Source organism: Rhinoraja longicauda, chromosome 40 (genome assembly GCF_053455715.1).
Source record: "Rhinoraja longicauda isolate Sanriku21f chromosome 40, sRhiLon1.1, whole genome shotgun sequence".
In the NCBI taxonomy this organism is placed as follows: Eukaryota; Metazoa; Chordata; class Chondrichthyes; order Rajiformes; family Arhynchobatidae; genus Rhinoraja; species Rhinoraja longicauda.
In genome coordinates, this window is record NC_135992.1 from 9,193,272 (window position 1) to 9,208,772 (window position 15,501).

The 15,501-nt window shown below is 47.2% G+C and overlaps 1 protein-coding gene across 1 annotated transcript in view; it reads left to right on the forward strand.

Moving 5' to 3' along the window:
* phf5a (PHD finger protein 5A) overlaps positions 1–9,370 on the forward strand; it is a 44,206-nt gene extending 34,836 nt beyond the window's left edge. The window contains exons 3-4 of the mRNA XM_078430612.1: positions 3,485–3,651; positions 5,486–9,370. Of these exons, the coding sequence (XP_078286738.1) occupies positions 3,485–3,651; positions 5,486–5,575 (257 nt within the window). The 3' untranslated portion in view covers positions 5,576–9,370. The remainder of the gene's footprint in view (positions 1–3,484; positions 3,652–5,485) is intronic.
* The last annotated feature ends 6,131 nt before the right edge of the window (positions 9,371–15,501 follow it).

Consider the following 15,501-nt stretch of genomic DNA (forward strand, 5'->3'; position numbering starts at 1 on the left):
AACAAACAAACAAACAAACGAGAGTTTTAGTATATAGATTGCCTACATTACTTTGAAATTTCCAATCATGATTTCTGATGGAATGTACACAATTTTGAAAGCCTTTCTAAAGCAGTTCTTAATGTGAACCAAAGAACATTGTGTTATCATATCATATCATATCATATATATACAGCCGGAAACAGGCCTTTTCGGCCCTCCAAGTCCGTGCCGCCCAGCGATCCCCGTACATTAACACTATCCTACACCCACTAGGGACAATTTTTACATTTACCCAGCCAATTAACCTACATACCTGCACGTCTTTGGAGTGTGGGAGGAAACCGAAGATCTCGGAGAAAACCCACGCAGGTCACGGGGAGAACGTACAAACTCCTTACAGTGCAGCACCCGTAGTCAGGATCGAACCTGAGTCTCCGGCGCTGCATTCGCTGTAAAGCAGCAACTCTACCGCTGCGCTACCGTGCCGCCCGTTGGGACAACCTGTAGACCACAGCTATAGGGAGAGGTTGAGCAGGCGAGGACTCTATTCCTTGGAGCACAGGAAGATGAGGGGTGATCTTGTAGAAGTGCACAAAATTGTGAGAGGAGTAGATCGGGTAAACGCACAGAGTCTCTTGCCCAGAGTAGGGGAATAGAGAACCAGAGGACATAGGTTTACGGTGAGAGGAGGAAGATTTAATAGGACCCTGAAGGGTAACTTCTTTACACAAAGGGTGGTGGATAATTGGAACGAGTTGTTGGAGGAGGTAGTTGAGCCAGGTGCTATCGCAACGTTTAAGAAGCATTTAGACAGCTACATGGTTAGGATAGGTTTAGAAAGTCCAAATGTAGGCAGGTGGAACTTCTGTAGATAGGACATGTTGGTCGGTGTGGGCAAGTTGGGCCGATGGGCCTGTTTCCACGCTGTATGACTCTAACTTAATCCATAATCTCTGGAAAGCTAAAAAGGCCGATAGTGTCGGATGGATCTGTATGTCGAGGTTGAGTGTAGTTTTAGCTGTCAGAATGATCTTGTGTCAATAATGAGGAATTTGAAGTAATTTTTAACTTTGGCTTCTTTATCCTTGGGCACGATTGCCTTTTTGATATTGGCATTAGTTTATTATTGGCATGTGTATCGATACAGGACGCTTTGGAATGGGTCTGTGTGTTCTGCTCCCCTCTGACACATTGCACCACATACCAATGCAAGGTGGAGTGACATCCTCTGATGTTCAGCAACGAAGCATGAATGAGCACACCAGCAGCTTAGTTTTGTTTGGAGATACAGCGCAGGCCCTTCGGCCCACTGAGTCCGCGCCGACCAGTGATCCCCCACACTAACACTACCCTACACACTAGGGACAATTTTATAATTCCACCAAGCCAGTTAACCTGCAAACCTGTACGTCCTAGGAGTGTGGGAGGAAGCCAGAGATCCTAGAGAAAGCCCACGCAGGTCATGGGGAGAACGTCCAAACTCCGTGCAGACATCGCCTGTAGTCAGAATCGAACCTGGGTCCTTGGCGCTGAAAGGCAACAACTCTAATGCTGTTCCGCTCTGCCGCCCTACAGCTGTACACTGCAAGCATTTTTCTTGTACATCTTCCCATGACTGAGTTGCCCCTGGCTTCTCCTGAGCCACCCACGGAAGGTGTGGTGTTGCCACTTTCTTGGCAATCGTCACTAGGTATGATATTTGATGTCTGCTCCTTGGCTCTTCGTGATTTCAGTGCTTGGCTCTTTCCTGTACCTGACATTTATTTTCCCCTCCGCACCTATGGTAGGCGTTGCTATATATTGGAGGCTAATCTACTCTTTCTGCCCATATTCGAATACCTGCCTGGATAGAGTGGATGTGGAGACGATGTTTCCACTAGTGAGAGTCCAGGACGAGAGGTCAAAGCCTCGGAATTAAAGGACGTTCCTTTAGGAAGGAGATGAGGAGGAATTTCTTTAGTCGGGGAGTGGTGAATCTGTTGAATTTATTGCCACAGAAGGCTGTGGAGGCCAAGTCTGTGGATATTTCTAAGGCAGAGATAGATAGATTCTTGATTGGTACGGGTGTCAGGGGTTATGGGGAGAAGGCAGGTGAATGGGGTTAAGAGGGAGAGATAGATCAGCCATGATAGAATGGTGGAGAGGACTTGATGGGCCGAATGGCCTAACTCCTCTTCTATTATGAACTTGTTTTCAAATGATTATGGTATCTCGGCCGGTTCCAAGACCATCCTTCAAAGTTGACATCTTTGAGTTGCTCAATGGCTCTGCTTCAGCAAATTAAATACAGTTGCAATAACCGATCCACTGCATAACTCCATTCCAGCTGCCATATTTTCCTCCATCAAAAAGTCCTTTTTTTTGTGTAACACTCTACTAATGAAGTGTGTCATGGTATTATTCAAAGAGCAGGAATTCTAGTTTCCTAACAAATGTTTGAACCACCACCCCCCCCCCAAAAAAAGATGATCCCAATTAAACAAGATAGTTGATTATTTGTCTCATTCCGAATGTAAGGGTCACTGTTAGACGCAGTGCGTTGGGGCAAATGTTCTGATGCAAGTTCATGAAGTGAAATGCCAACTGAAACGTAACTTATATCCTTATCTTGCACCTTTTTGTCTTTTCATCTCTGGCCTTTGTCCACCCATCGGCCTATTAACCCCTCCTTTCCCCTCCCCCCCCCCCCCCCCCCTCCCCTCACCTGTATCCACCGATCACTTAGATGGGCACAAAATGGTGGAATAACTCAGCGGGACAGACAGCATCTCTGCACGAAATGCTGCAGTAACTCAGTGGGACAACAAGCATCTGCAGTTCCTTCCGAACCACCCAATCTTTGTCCCACCTCTCCTCTCCAGCTTGTTCCTTTTCTTCAGAGATGCTGCCCGACCCGCTGAGTTCCTCCAGCATTAGGTGTCTTTTTTTGGTGAGACCGCTTTTGGAATATTGTGTTCAGTTCTGGGCACCATGTTATAGGAAAGGTATTGTCAAGCTTCAGAAAAGATTTACGAGGATGTTGCCAGGACTATAGGGAGAGGTTGAGTAGGCTGGGTCTCTATTCCATGGAGCGCAGGAGGATGAGGGGTGATCGTATAGAGGTATACAAAATCATGAGAGGAATAGATCGGGTAGATGCACAGAGTCTCTTGCCCAGGGTAGGGGAATCGAGGACCAGAGGACATAGGTTCAAGGGGAAGGGGAAAAGATTTAATAGGAATCCGAGGTGTAGCGTTTTCGCACAGAGGGTGGTGGGTGTATGGAACAAGCTGTCAAAGGAGGTAGTTGAGGCGGGGACGATCCCATCGTTTAAGAAAGAGTTGGGCAGGTATATGGATAGGACAGGTTTGGAGGGTTATGGACCAAGCGCAGGCAAGTGGGACTAGGATAGCTGGGACATTGTTGGCCGGTGTGGGCGAGTTGGGCCGAAGGGCCTGCATCCACACTGTATCAATCTATGACTGTGACAAGGGCCTTATTGTTTCATTGCCTTTTCTTTTAGGCGACGGTAAATGTGTGATCTGTGACTCCTACGTCAGGCCTTGCACGCTGGTGCGTATCTGTGATGAGTGCAATTACGGGTCCTACCAAGGGCGATGTGTGATCTGTGGTGGCCCAGGAGTCTCTGATGCCTACTACTGCAAGGAGTGCACAATCCAGGAGAAGGACGTAAGTCTGCAGAGAACTTTCACCTGAATTTCACCTGTAACGTTTCCAGAGCATTGTGATCCAGCTCCTTGGTAGCAGCTAGAATGTCGGGAACGGTCGACGTGTGCAGATGCAAACAAAAATAGTTGCCTTTCAAACAATTCCAATCTTAAATTCTCGACCGAAAACCTCATCTCTTCCCTTTCTCTCCAGAGATGCTGCCTGTCCCGCTGAGTTACTCCAGCATTTTGTATCCACCTTCGGTTTAAACCAGCATCTGCGGTTCCTTCTTACACACATCAAACCCTTCCTTCTCTCCAAAGATGCCGCCCGTCCCGCTGAGTTACTCCAGCTTTTTGTGTCTATCTCCAATCTTAAATGAGCTGGATTTTAGGATCTGATTATCTGCATGAACAGTCTGCTCGTACATTCTTATGTACTCAAAACTTGAAACATTATTCTTTTGAATATTTTCTCCCTCTTCATTAGAGGGCTGATATATACAAAGGCGCTGTTGTGTGCACAAACCAGCCTCGCTCCCTGCTCACAGAGACATATTTCATGAATGAACATGGCCCTGGAGGAGGTTGGCAGCTTGCCTCCATCTCTTTCTCTGCCATTTCACGCATGTTCATTTTCAAAACCAAGTATTGAGAAATTAGCCTTCTACCGAATTACCCTTTAGGCATTTGAGATGCAGCGTGGAAACAGGCACTTCGACCCAACGAGTCCGTGCCGACCAGCGATCACCTCGTACACTCACACCATCCTACAAAATGTGTAGGAATGAACTGCAGGTGCTAGTTTCAACCAAAGATAGACACAACATGCTGGAGTCGCTCAGCAGGAGATGTTGCCTGTCCCGCTGAGTTACTCCAGCATTTTGTGTCTTCCACCAGCCTACACACTAGGGACAATATACAATTTACAGAAGCCAATTAACCTGCAAACCTGTACATCTTTGGAGTGTGGTAGGAAACCAGAGCATCTGGAGAAAACTCTCGTGGTCACAGGGAGAACGTACAAACTCTACAGAACAGCGCCTGTAGTCAGGATCGAACCCATTTAGCTCTTAGGGCTAACGGAATCATGTGATATGGGGTGAAAGCAGGAATGGGGTACTGATTTTGGATGATCAGCCGTGATCATATTTATTCACAAAATGCTGGAGTAACTCAGCAGGTCAGGCAGCATCTCAGGAGAGAAGGAATGGGCGACGTTTCGGGTCGAGACCCTTCTTCAGACCGATGTCGGGGGGGCGGGACAAAGGAAGGATATAGGTGGAGACAGGAAGACAGTGGGAGATCTGGGAAGGGTGAGGGGAAGAGAGGGACAGAGGAACTATCTAAAGTTGGAGAAGTCAATGTTCATACCACTGGGCTGCAAGCTGCCCAGGCGAAATATGAGGTGCTGTTCCTCCAATTTCCGGTGGGACTCACTATGGCACTGGAGGAGGCCCATGACAGAAAGGTCAGACTGGGAGGGGGAGTTTCTTGCACAGCCATGATCCTGTTGAATGGCTCGAAGGACCGAATGGCCTATTACTGCACCTATTTTCTATTTTTGCACCTATTGTCTATGTTTCTACGCAACCCGGGTCTCTGCCGCTGCAAGGTAACAACTCTACCTTTGTGCCATTGTGCCACCATGTTTTTTTAGCATTTCTGGTACTATCAGCATTTAATTCTTAAATTTCTTCGAGCCAGCTCTGTTGAAGGGGCGGCAGGCTCTCTCACTGCTGGATCCATTGCTGCACAGACCGGCGAACAGATCTTAGACATCACCCGCCATAGACGGCTCTCATTACGTACTTGTCAGCGACGGGTTCAATTTGTCCTTTCATTTTGTCTTCTAGAGAGATGGATGTCCGAAAATTGTCAATCTTGGCAGCTCAAAAACCGACTTGTTCTACGAGAGGAAAAAGTATGGCTTCAAGAAGAGGTGATCCCAGAATGGCTGCAGCAAATCTTTTTATGTTCCATTTGAATGTGGGGAACAGTGGAGCGTTCAATGTTGCTGCTTCACTGTTTTTTTAATAGTAGGCAAAAATGGGCAGAATCTGCAGTGGGGGGCAAGGTGCCCACGGTGGCACGGTGTGTTTAAAAACAAAATAACCGGGGATATTTTCTCTCAGTATCGTTATTGGAGGTGAATAATCCATTTCGGTCTGTGGAACTTTGAGATCTTTTTCTAAGGCGGAACAAACCACCATCATCAATCAGTGGACTTGGTTGCAGTCTTTAAAGAAGATGTACGATTAGTGACTGGAGTTTCTTGGGTCAGTCAGCGTGAATAATTCACTCTCTGCAAGATTTTTGTTCTGTTTCACATTTGTGTACTGGAGGCAGGTGATTGCTTCCTCCTCCTCCTCCTCCTCTCCCTGTTATCTCGCTCTTGTCAGATGGTTTCATTTTTATCTTGGATTTTATATTTGGTTTGACATCTATTCCTGAGGAGCTGTAAAGTTGCGGAGTGCTGGAACTGTGTGCCCTACAGCCCTCCGTCCCTTGCCTCCAGCAACTCCCTTCCTTTCAAATGTCGGAAGAAGGGTCTCGATCCAAAGCGTCACCTGTCCATATTCTCCAGAGATGCTTAGGAAGGCACACTAGGTGCAGGAGTAGGCCATTTGGCACTTCGAGCCAGCATCGCCATTCAGTGTGATCATGGCTGATCATTCTCAATCAGTACCCCGTTCCTGCCCTCTCCCCATACCCCCTGACTCCGCTATCGCTCAGAGCTCTATCTAGCTCTCTCTTGAAAGCATCCAGAGAATTGGCCCCCACTGCCTTCTGAGGCAGAGAATTCCGCAGATTTACAACTCTCTGACTGAAAAAGTCTTTCCTCATCTCCGTTCTGGTCAAATGCTGGTTTACACCGATGGTAGGCACAAATGCTGGAGTCATTCAGCGGGTCAGGGAGCATCTCTGGAGAAATGGAATAGGTGACGTTTTGGGTCGAACCCGTTCTTCAGACTGAGAGTCGAGGAAGGGAAACTAGAGGTGAGAAAAGGCCTTTTCTCCAGGGATGCTGCCTGACCCGCTGAGTTACTCAAGCAATTTGTGTCTACCTTGTCTAGAGATGCTGCCTGGCCCGCTGAGTTACTCCAGCATTTTGTGTCTACCTTGTCTAGAAATGCTGCCTGACCCACTGAGTTACTCCAGCATTTTGTGCCCCTCCTTGCATAGTTAGCTGACCACACTCCCCGGGCACATTTCATTATTTCACTTGCCATTTCTCTTCAAGATGCAGCATGACTGGTAGAGTTTCAAAGATATATCCACTAACACTCTTGCCTCATTGAGCAACCAGACTGTATGAGGTGTGCAAAGTCCAAAATTGATCTCCATTGAGTTAAAACTTGGCTGAGATGCCACAGTCTCTGAGACCATGAAGAATCAAACACCGGGTGTAATCTGAAGAAGGGTCTCGACCTGAAACGTCACCTATTCCTTTTCTCCAGAGATGCTGCCTGACCCGCTGAGTTACTCCAGCTTCTTGTGGCTATTACTGGGTATACCTTGCTCTGTTTTCTCTGCAGTAGTATTTGGATGGAAAATGTGTGTCTTCTGGGGGACGGAATTACACTCCCTTACAATTGATGTCATTCAGCACGTGGTCAAGTAGCCGTCCAAGTCCAGCTGTCCAAACTTAATTTTTGTTTTGATATTTTGCCAGGCAGTCCAGTCAGTGCAAACATGTTTTGGATATTCCACATGCAGCTCCATTGCTATAATGGGAGAGTTAGCAGAGGGGGTGAGCTTTTGGGTGCTTTGTGTCTCATTCTCATGAGCTTTGCACAGCGTGTGTGTGTGTGCGCATCAGCATTATTAAGGCTGAAAAACACAGCCCGAAAATCAGTGAGTAACGTTGCCAGCTTTTTTGTTTTTCAAAGCAGTCTCGAAGGAAAGATTTAAAGTGTGCATTCGGCACCAGGAAAACCACACTCCTTGAGATGGCGATCACGTTGTGTTAGCCTCTCCATCCTTCAGCACTGTAAGCAAAGTGCTGTAGTTTCTGAAACACCATTAATTGCGGTTCCCTTATTTTCTGCTTGACCACGTTAAATAGTTTGGAACGGTCAGTCATGGCTTCTTAATTAGGATTTTTATGTCAGGTAAAGTAAAAACATCTCGATGGCTTGTGTCCTTGAGAATAAAACATCTCATGTCCTCCAGTAAATTCCCCACCCTGTATAACGCTCAGCCTGCCAATACAAAACTTGCCAAAAAAGTGCCGAAGTCGGGTACTAAAGGAAGATTTTTTCGTAGTCTGCCTCGCATCCTGCAAGTGCTAAGTTTTTACTTGGTACCTCTTCCTGATGCTGTGGTGGTGACTGATCTTGACAGCTGAGTTCCTGGTCCAGTACAGAGAGACCTAGAGAGAGAGAGAGATAAATGCTATTAGGATGGCGTTGAGTCTCTTTGACAGAGAGATTTTGTATTCCAGAGAGTCGGGTTCATAACATGTAGATTAAACCAGGCCCTATCCTGAACAGTTTTTTTTAAATCTGGGAGAATTATCAGAAGCTAGTGGTTTATCTCCATTTAAGATCATGCCTCTTTCAAATTTTACTGCAGGAAAATAAATTGATACGGAAGATAGACCCAAAATGCTGGAATAACTGCGGGTCAGGCAGCATCTCTGGAGAAATGTTTCTCCGATGTTTCGGGTCGAGAGATTTGTGTCTACTTTCGGTGCAAACCAGCATCTGCAGTTCCTTGCGACGCAAAATAAATTAATATATGTCTGAGGAAGGTTGCCGACCCAAAACGTCAGCTATCCACGTTCTCCAGAGCCGCTGCCCGACATACTGAGTTACGCTAGCACCACTGTCTTTTTTTTGTAAACCAGCATTTGCAGTTCCTTGTGTCTTCAATATACACACCGATTAGCCAAAACATTATGATCACCTGCCTAACATGCTGTTGGTCCTCCGTGTGGAGACCCATACGCAGCAGGGTGCGATGCACTGTGTATTGTGGCACCTTCCTCCCGTGACCACCATTTAAAATTTTCTGTGACTTGTGCCACAGTCGACCTTCAGTCGGTTCGGACCAGACGGGATAGCCTTCGTTGCCCTCGCGCATCGATGAGCCTTGGGCGCCCAACACCCTGTCGCCGGTTTGTGGTTTGTCCCTCCTCGGACCACTGTCGGTAGGTGCTCACCACTGCTGACCGGGAGCACCCCACAAGCCTTGCCGTTTCAGAGTTGCTCTGACCCAGTCGTCTGGCCATAACAATTTGGCCCTTGTCAACGTCGCTCAGGTCTTTACTCCTGCCCATTTCTCCTGCATCCAACACATCAACTTCAAGAACTGACTGTTCATTTGCTGCCTAATATATCCCACCCCTTGACAGGTGCCATTGTAACAAGATAATCAATGTTATTCACTTCGCCCGTCAGTGGTCATAATGTTTTGGCTGATCGGTGTATAACCCAATGAGAGGGTGATACAACACAAAATGAGCACAGAATAAAAACGTTTAACGCAGGAGTCCTTTTTAGAATTTGCTTCTAATCCAGATATTTTGAGGAGATAGCCATCACTCTTTGATTCCTCCTGCGCTGCCACTGATTGTAACTGGTTTGCGCTGCCAAATAAAGATAAGGATAAAATAACCCGAGCAACGCGTGACAGATTGGCTGCTTGACCAGCCGTTTTGAGTGAGTGTCCCCACCTTCATTTGTAGTTGAAGATTGTTTGAATGCTTTGATTATTGAACAATGATTGTTCCCACTTCAAGATTTTTTTGAATAAATAATGTTTTTCCTACGTGTCTGCTTCTATTTGCTGCAAGTGTCCTCGAGACTTTGAGATTGAAGGGAGATCTTAAATTGACAACCCCCCCCCCCCCCCATTAAGATCTATTGGGGCCTTAACCTTCAACCATGTTATTGTACGAAAGTAGAGAACTCTACACCCAAGACTGAAGATGGCTCCAATTTGAGGCATTATAGTGGGATTTGTTTGATCAATCCAGCAAGTCCCCCTCCCCACACAGAGTGTTTGGCAACCAGAGACAGAATTGGGGTGGCACGGTGGCACAGCAGTAGAGTTTATTGCCTTACAGCACCGGAGATCCGGGTTCAATCCTGACTACGGGGTGCTGTCTGTACGGAGTTTGTACATTCTCCCCGTGACTTGCGTGGGTTTTCTCCGGTCTCCTCCCCACTCCAAAAAATCGACAGGCTTGTCGTTTAATTGGCTTTGGTATGATTGTAAATTGTTCATAGTGTTGGTGTGTGGGAATCGCTGGTTGGCATGGACTCGATGGGTCAAAGGGCCTGTTTCCGCGCTGTATCTCTAAACTAAACCGAGAAGTGGTATCAACTTCATTCTCTGTCCTTGGGATGATGATCCCCATTTATGCGTCGATATCTCCACATCTCTAAGTCCTGGACGCCTTTTAGAATTGTGCCCTCTTATTTTCGTGCCTCTTTGCTCGATTCCCTACTGAATGCAACACTACTTTTATTTGTAGGTTTTTCATCCTTCATTAAACCACCAGTTTGATGTAAAATGCCATGTGGTTCACGAATATCCTTTTGGGATGGGAATCTCTCACCCTTTCTACCTCAGGTCTTTCTTTACGTGACGACTGGCCCACCAACTTGATTTTTATGTCTCCTCAAGGGCGTTCAGTTCGGGGCCAGTTATGGATGGATGATAAATACCAGCCCTGGCAATACTAGACACACATGCTGTGAAGAAATTAGAAAAGAAAGTAGCACTCCCCACCATCACATCAAAGGAAATTAAAGTATTTAAAGGGGTTGGTGATGCAAGAGAATATCATTGTTAGCCTGTGCAAACCGTTCAAGGCCATTGGCTGATGGTCAGACTCTTCAATGGCGGGTGACATCAAACAATCCCCCCACCCCACAAAAAAACAGCAAATACACCAAATCCCAGTTCCCTTGCAAATCAAATGTACACAGTTCAGAATTTTACCGAAGCCAATTAACCTACAAACCTGTACGTCTTTGGAGTGTGGGTGGAAACTGGACCACATGGAGAAATCCCACACGGTCATGGTGAGAATGTACAAACTCCGTATAGACGTGATAACGTTTTGTCTGTAAAACTATACCGTACTTTGACGACAATAGTCTTGGAAGGAATCCATACAGTGTTACTCTCCATGCAAATGTATTGGCTTGGAGGCAGTGCAGAGAATGTTCATTCGATTAACTATGAAGACACGAAGGTATGAAGACATGTTTTGGTTTTTTTTTAACAGTCTGGTTAAATTTATTTGCCAGTTTGATAAGAGAGAGGTGATCTCATTGTTTTCTGGGCATTAGTAGGAGTAATGTGCTCCCCAAAGCTTGCTTTGAAATTCACTAGACTTTTGGAAGGATGAGAGGGGATCTTATAGAAACATATAAAATTCTTACGGGATTGGACAGGCTAGATGCTGGAAAAATATTCCCGATGTTGGGGGAGTCCAGAAACAGGGATCACAGTTTAAGAATAAGGGGTAGGCCATTTAGGACAGAGATGAGGAAAAGTTTTTTCACCCAAAGAGTTGTGAATCTGTGGAATTCTCTGCCACAGAAGGCATTGAAGGCTAATTCACTGGATGTTTTCAAGAGAGTTAGATTTAGCTCTTGGGGCTAACGGACTCAAGGGATATGGGGAAAAAGCAGGAACAGGGTACTGATTTTGGATGAACAGCCATGATCATATTGAATGGCGGTGCTGGCTCGAAGGGCCGAATGGCCTACTCCATCTGTTTTCTCTGTTTCTATTCAATAACTTCTTGCTTGATATAAGCTTGCCCTTGGCTCCATTTTCCTGTCCATTCCCATGACTTACAGTTTCCCAATGTCCAGAGATTTATCTGGGTTTTGAAGACATCTATTGACTTGGCATCCAAAGAGTTCCTAAAATCTGTAAACCTTTGAAAGAGAAAATAAATATCTCCATATCTGCATTGTCCCGACGTGGGGAGTTTCAATCATCCCGACGCGAGGACTTCGGACAGTCGGCAGCGGAGACTGCGGACGGTTCGACAGCCCCGACCGCGGGTAAACAAAGAGGAAGTTGATTGAATTTTATTACCTTCCATCGCAGTGAGGAATGTGGAATCCACTGCGATGGATGTTTATGTTAAACCTTTTTTTAATGTGGCTGAGTGTCTTGTTGCTTTTTACTTAGTATGGCTGTGTGGTAACTCCAAATTTCACTGTACCTTAATTGGTACATGTGACAATAAATTGATCTTGAAATCTTAAATTATGCACTTTAATTCTAGATGATCCCACGTTGGACTCGAGGGGCCAAAAAGGCCCTGTTCCCATGCTGTATCCCAAAACTAAACTAAGATTTCTGAGGCAGCATAATATGTGACTGGGAGAAGATCCAGAAAATGGTGCTGCATCTGCTTCCCTTGCCTGCCTTGGTTTTCAGGATTGGGAGGTGCTGTCGGAACAACTGTGGAGTGCCGACATATGTTTCAATGAGATCACCTCTCACTCTGATCAAACTGGCAAATTTATTTAAGCAGTCTGTAAAAAAACAAAACACGTCTTCATACCTGCAGTCAACCGAATGAACTTTCTCTGAACTGCTTCCAAGCCAATACATCTTCAAGGCGATTAGTAGCACACTATGGATTACTTCGGGACTGTTCTCACCAAAGCCCTGTACAGTTTTACAGAAATAAACACGCACTCGTCTGTACGGAGTTTGTACGCTCTCCCTGTGAGTGTCGGGTTTTCTCCATGTGTTCCGATTTCCACCCACACTCCTAAGACGTACAAGTTTGCAGGTTAATTGGCTTCGGTAAAATTGTAAATTGTCCCTAGTGTATAGGATCGTGCTAGTGTATGGGGTGATCACTGCTTGGTGGGCCGAAGGGCCTGTTACCATGCTGTATCTCGAAAGTCTAAACTTCTATGCAGCAAGGAGCTGCTGAACTAATGTCAGGCGTTGGCCACATCAGAAATTGGATCGGTGGAATATATCGCAGATTCGTGACAGCAGGTTTAGCTTAAATTAGAGAATACAGCGCGGAAACAGGCCCTTCGGCCCACCGAGTCCGCACCGACCAGCAATCCTCGCACACTAACACTATCCTACACACATACAAGGGACGATTTGCATTTATGCCAAGCCAATTAACCTACAAACCTGTGCATCTTTGGAGTGTGGGGGGGGAAGCGAAGATCTCGGGGAGAACGTGCAAACTCCGTAAAGACAGCACCCGTAGTCAGGATAGTACCCAGGTCTCTGGCGCTGTCAGGCTGCAACTCTGCCGCTGCACCACCGTGCCGCCCTGATTAAGAAGGGCTATGCACAATAAATACGACTAGCTTCCAGCAACATTCTTCCAAACTGCTGCGCCTGGGTGATAATTTATAGAGTCCATCCCAGCACTTGTCCCCGTGAAAATGCAGTCATATTGTCGCCAAGGCAGACAATTATTTATTGGAATAAGTCAGCCAGCAGAAAAAAACATGCTTACCCCCTGCAATCCACGATTCACCGCATTAGTGAGACAAAGACTACAGTGTTGAAACAAGCTGCTCTTCAAATCTCCCTCGCTTCCTCCCATGGGATCATCCGACCCCCCCCCCCCCCCCTTTGACAGCAGTGATGCCTGTGTGTAGTGCCAGGCCGTCGGGGAGACAGGGCAGGGAGAAGGGGACAGAAGTGGAGGAGCTTGGATGGCAAGGGGGAATGAAGGGTGGAGAGGGAGGGGGGTTGGCAATATCGCCTGGTTCCAACTGCAATTCCACCACAGTGCTGCTGCCAAAATTTGTGGCCAAGTTTTAAAAAGTTTAGTTTAGAGATACAGAACGGAAACAGGCCCTTCGACCCACCAAGTCTGCACCGACCAGCGATCCCCGTACACTATCACACACACACACACACTAGGGACAATTTCTAATTTTTATTGGTCAATTAACCTAAAAAAACCTGTACGTCTTTTGGAGTGGGAGCACCCAGGCAAAACCCAGGAGGAGAACGCACAAGTTCAGTACAGGCAGCAGCCGTAGTCAGGATAGTACCGTCCGGACCTACAGTGTCTGGGCCTACAGTGTCTGGACTTACACTGTCTGGGCCTACACTGTCCGGGCCTACAATGTCTGGGCCTACAGTGTCTGGACTTACACTGTCTGGGCCTACACCGTCCGGACCTACAGTGTCTGGGCCTACAGTGTCTGGACTTACACTGTCTGGGCCTACACCGTCCGGACCTACAGTGTCTGGGCCTACAGTGTCTGGACTTACACTGTCTGGGCCTACACTGTCCGGGCCTACAATGTCCGGGCCTACAGTGTCTGGGCCTACACTGTCCAGACCTACAGTGTCTGGGCCTACAGTGTCTGGACTTACACTGTCTGGGCCTACACTGTCCAGACCTACACTGTCTGGGCCTACAGTGTCTGGGCCTGCAGCGTCTGGGCCTACAGTGTCTGGGCCTACAGCATCCGGGCCTACAGCGCTACCCGGGCCTAATACAAGGGCGGTCCTGTAAAGGACAAACCAATTTAGCCCCAAATACGGTATGTCTCTGGCACAGTAAAGCAGTAACTCTACCGCTGCGCCACCGTGCCGCCACTCAGAATTCCACAGGGGAGTTAAGACACAAATTATTTTGTTTTCAGAATATTTAACTTGAAGGGTACAGGATGGTGCTGGAAACCTAGCAACAGTTGTGTGCTGCCTCAGTCTAATCTACTCTTCTTACACTCTCGTGCTTGTATGATTGTGGCTATGCATGGTAAGAATCTGTGGAACTCATTGCCACAGATGGCTGTGGAGGCCAACTCAAAGGGTATTTTTAAGGTGCAGATTGACAGATTCGTGATTAGTAAGTAGGCTTGCCAACTATCTCACTCCCAAATAAGGGACAAGGTGACGTCACCGCCCCGCACCCCACGTGACCTCACCCAGCCAGCGGCCACGTGCTCCCGCTCCACCAATGGTGGCCGCCCGGGCCGGGAGGCGGGTTGCTACGCAACTACCGTTAGGCGGCACCCTGGCCTCCGGACCTACACCGTCCGACCTACAGTGTCCGGACCTACAGCGTCTGGGCCTACAGTGCCCGGACTGTCTGGGCCTACACTGTCCAGACCTACACTGTCCGGGCCTACAATGTCTGGGCCTACAGCGTCCGGGCCTACAGTGTGTGGGTCTACAGCATCCGGGCCTAATACAAGGGCGGTCCTGTAAAGGACAAACCAATTTAGCCCCAAATACGGTATGTCTCTGGCACAGTAAAGCAGTAACTCTATCGCTGCGCCACCGTGCCGCCACCCAGAATTCCACAGCGGAGTTCCACAAGGCTCCATCCTAGGCCCCATTCTCTTCTCTCTATACATGCTCCCCCTTGGCCAAATCATTCAAAGGCACGGCATTTCTTTCCACTGCTATGCCGATGACACTCAGCTTTACCTCCCCCTGAAACCCAACAACCAGTCAAATTTAAACAGCCTCTTACACTGCCTTGAGGACATAAAATGTTGGATGGCACAGAACTTCCTCCAATTAAATGAGAGCAAGTCTGAGGTCATCTTATTCGGCCCCCCCGACTCCATCAAATTGATAACAGGCAGTCTTGGAAGTCTATCCTGCCTAGTCAAACCGCATGTCAAAAACCTCGGCATGATATTTGACTCTGCATTAAAATTTGATAAGCAAGTCAACGCTGTGGTAAAAGCCAGCTTCTTCCAACTTCGAACCATAGCTAAAATCAAACCTTTCCTCCAATTCGACGACACAGAAAAAATCATTCACGCTTTCATTTCCTCCCACCTAGACTACTGCAACTCCCTATACACTGGGATCAGCCAATCCTCCCTGTCCCGCCTGCAACTGGTCCAAAACGCCGCAGCGAGACTCCTGACGGGTACCCGTA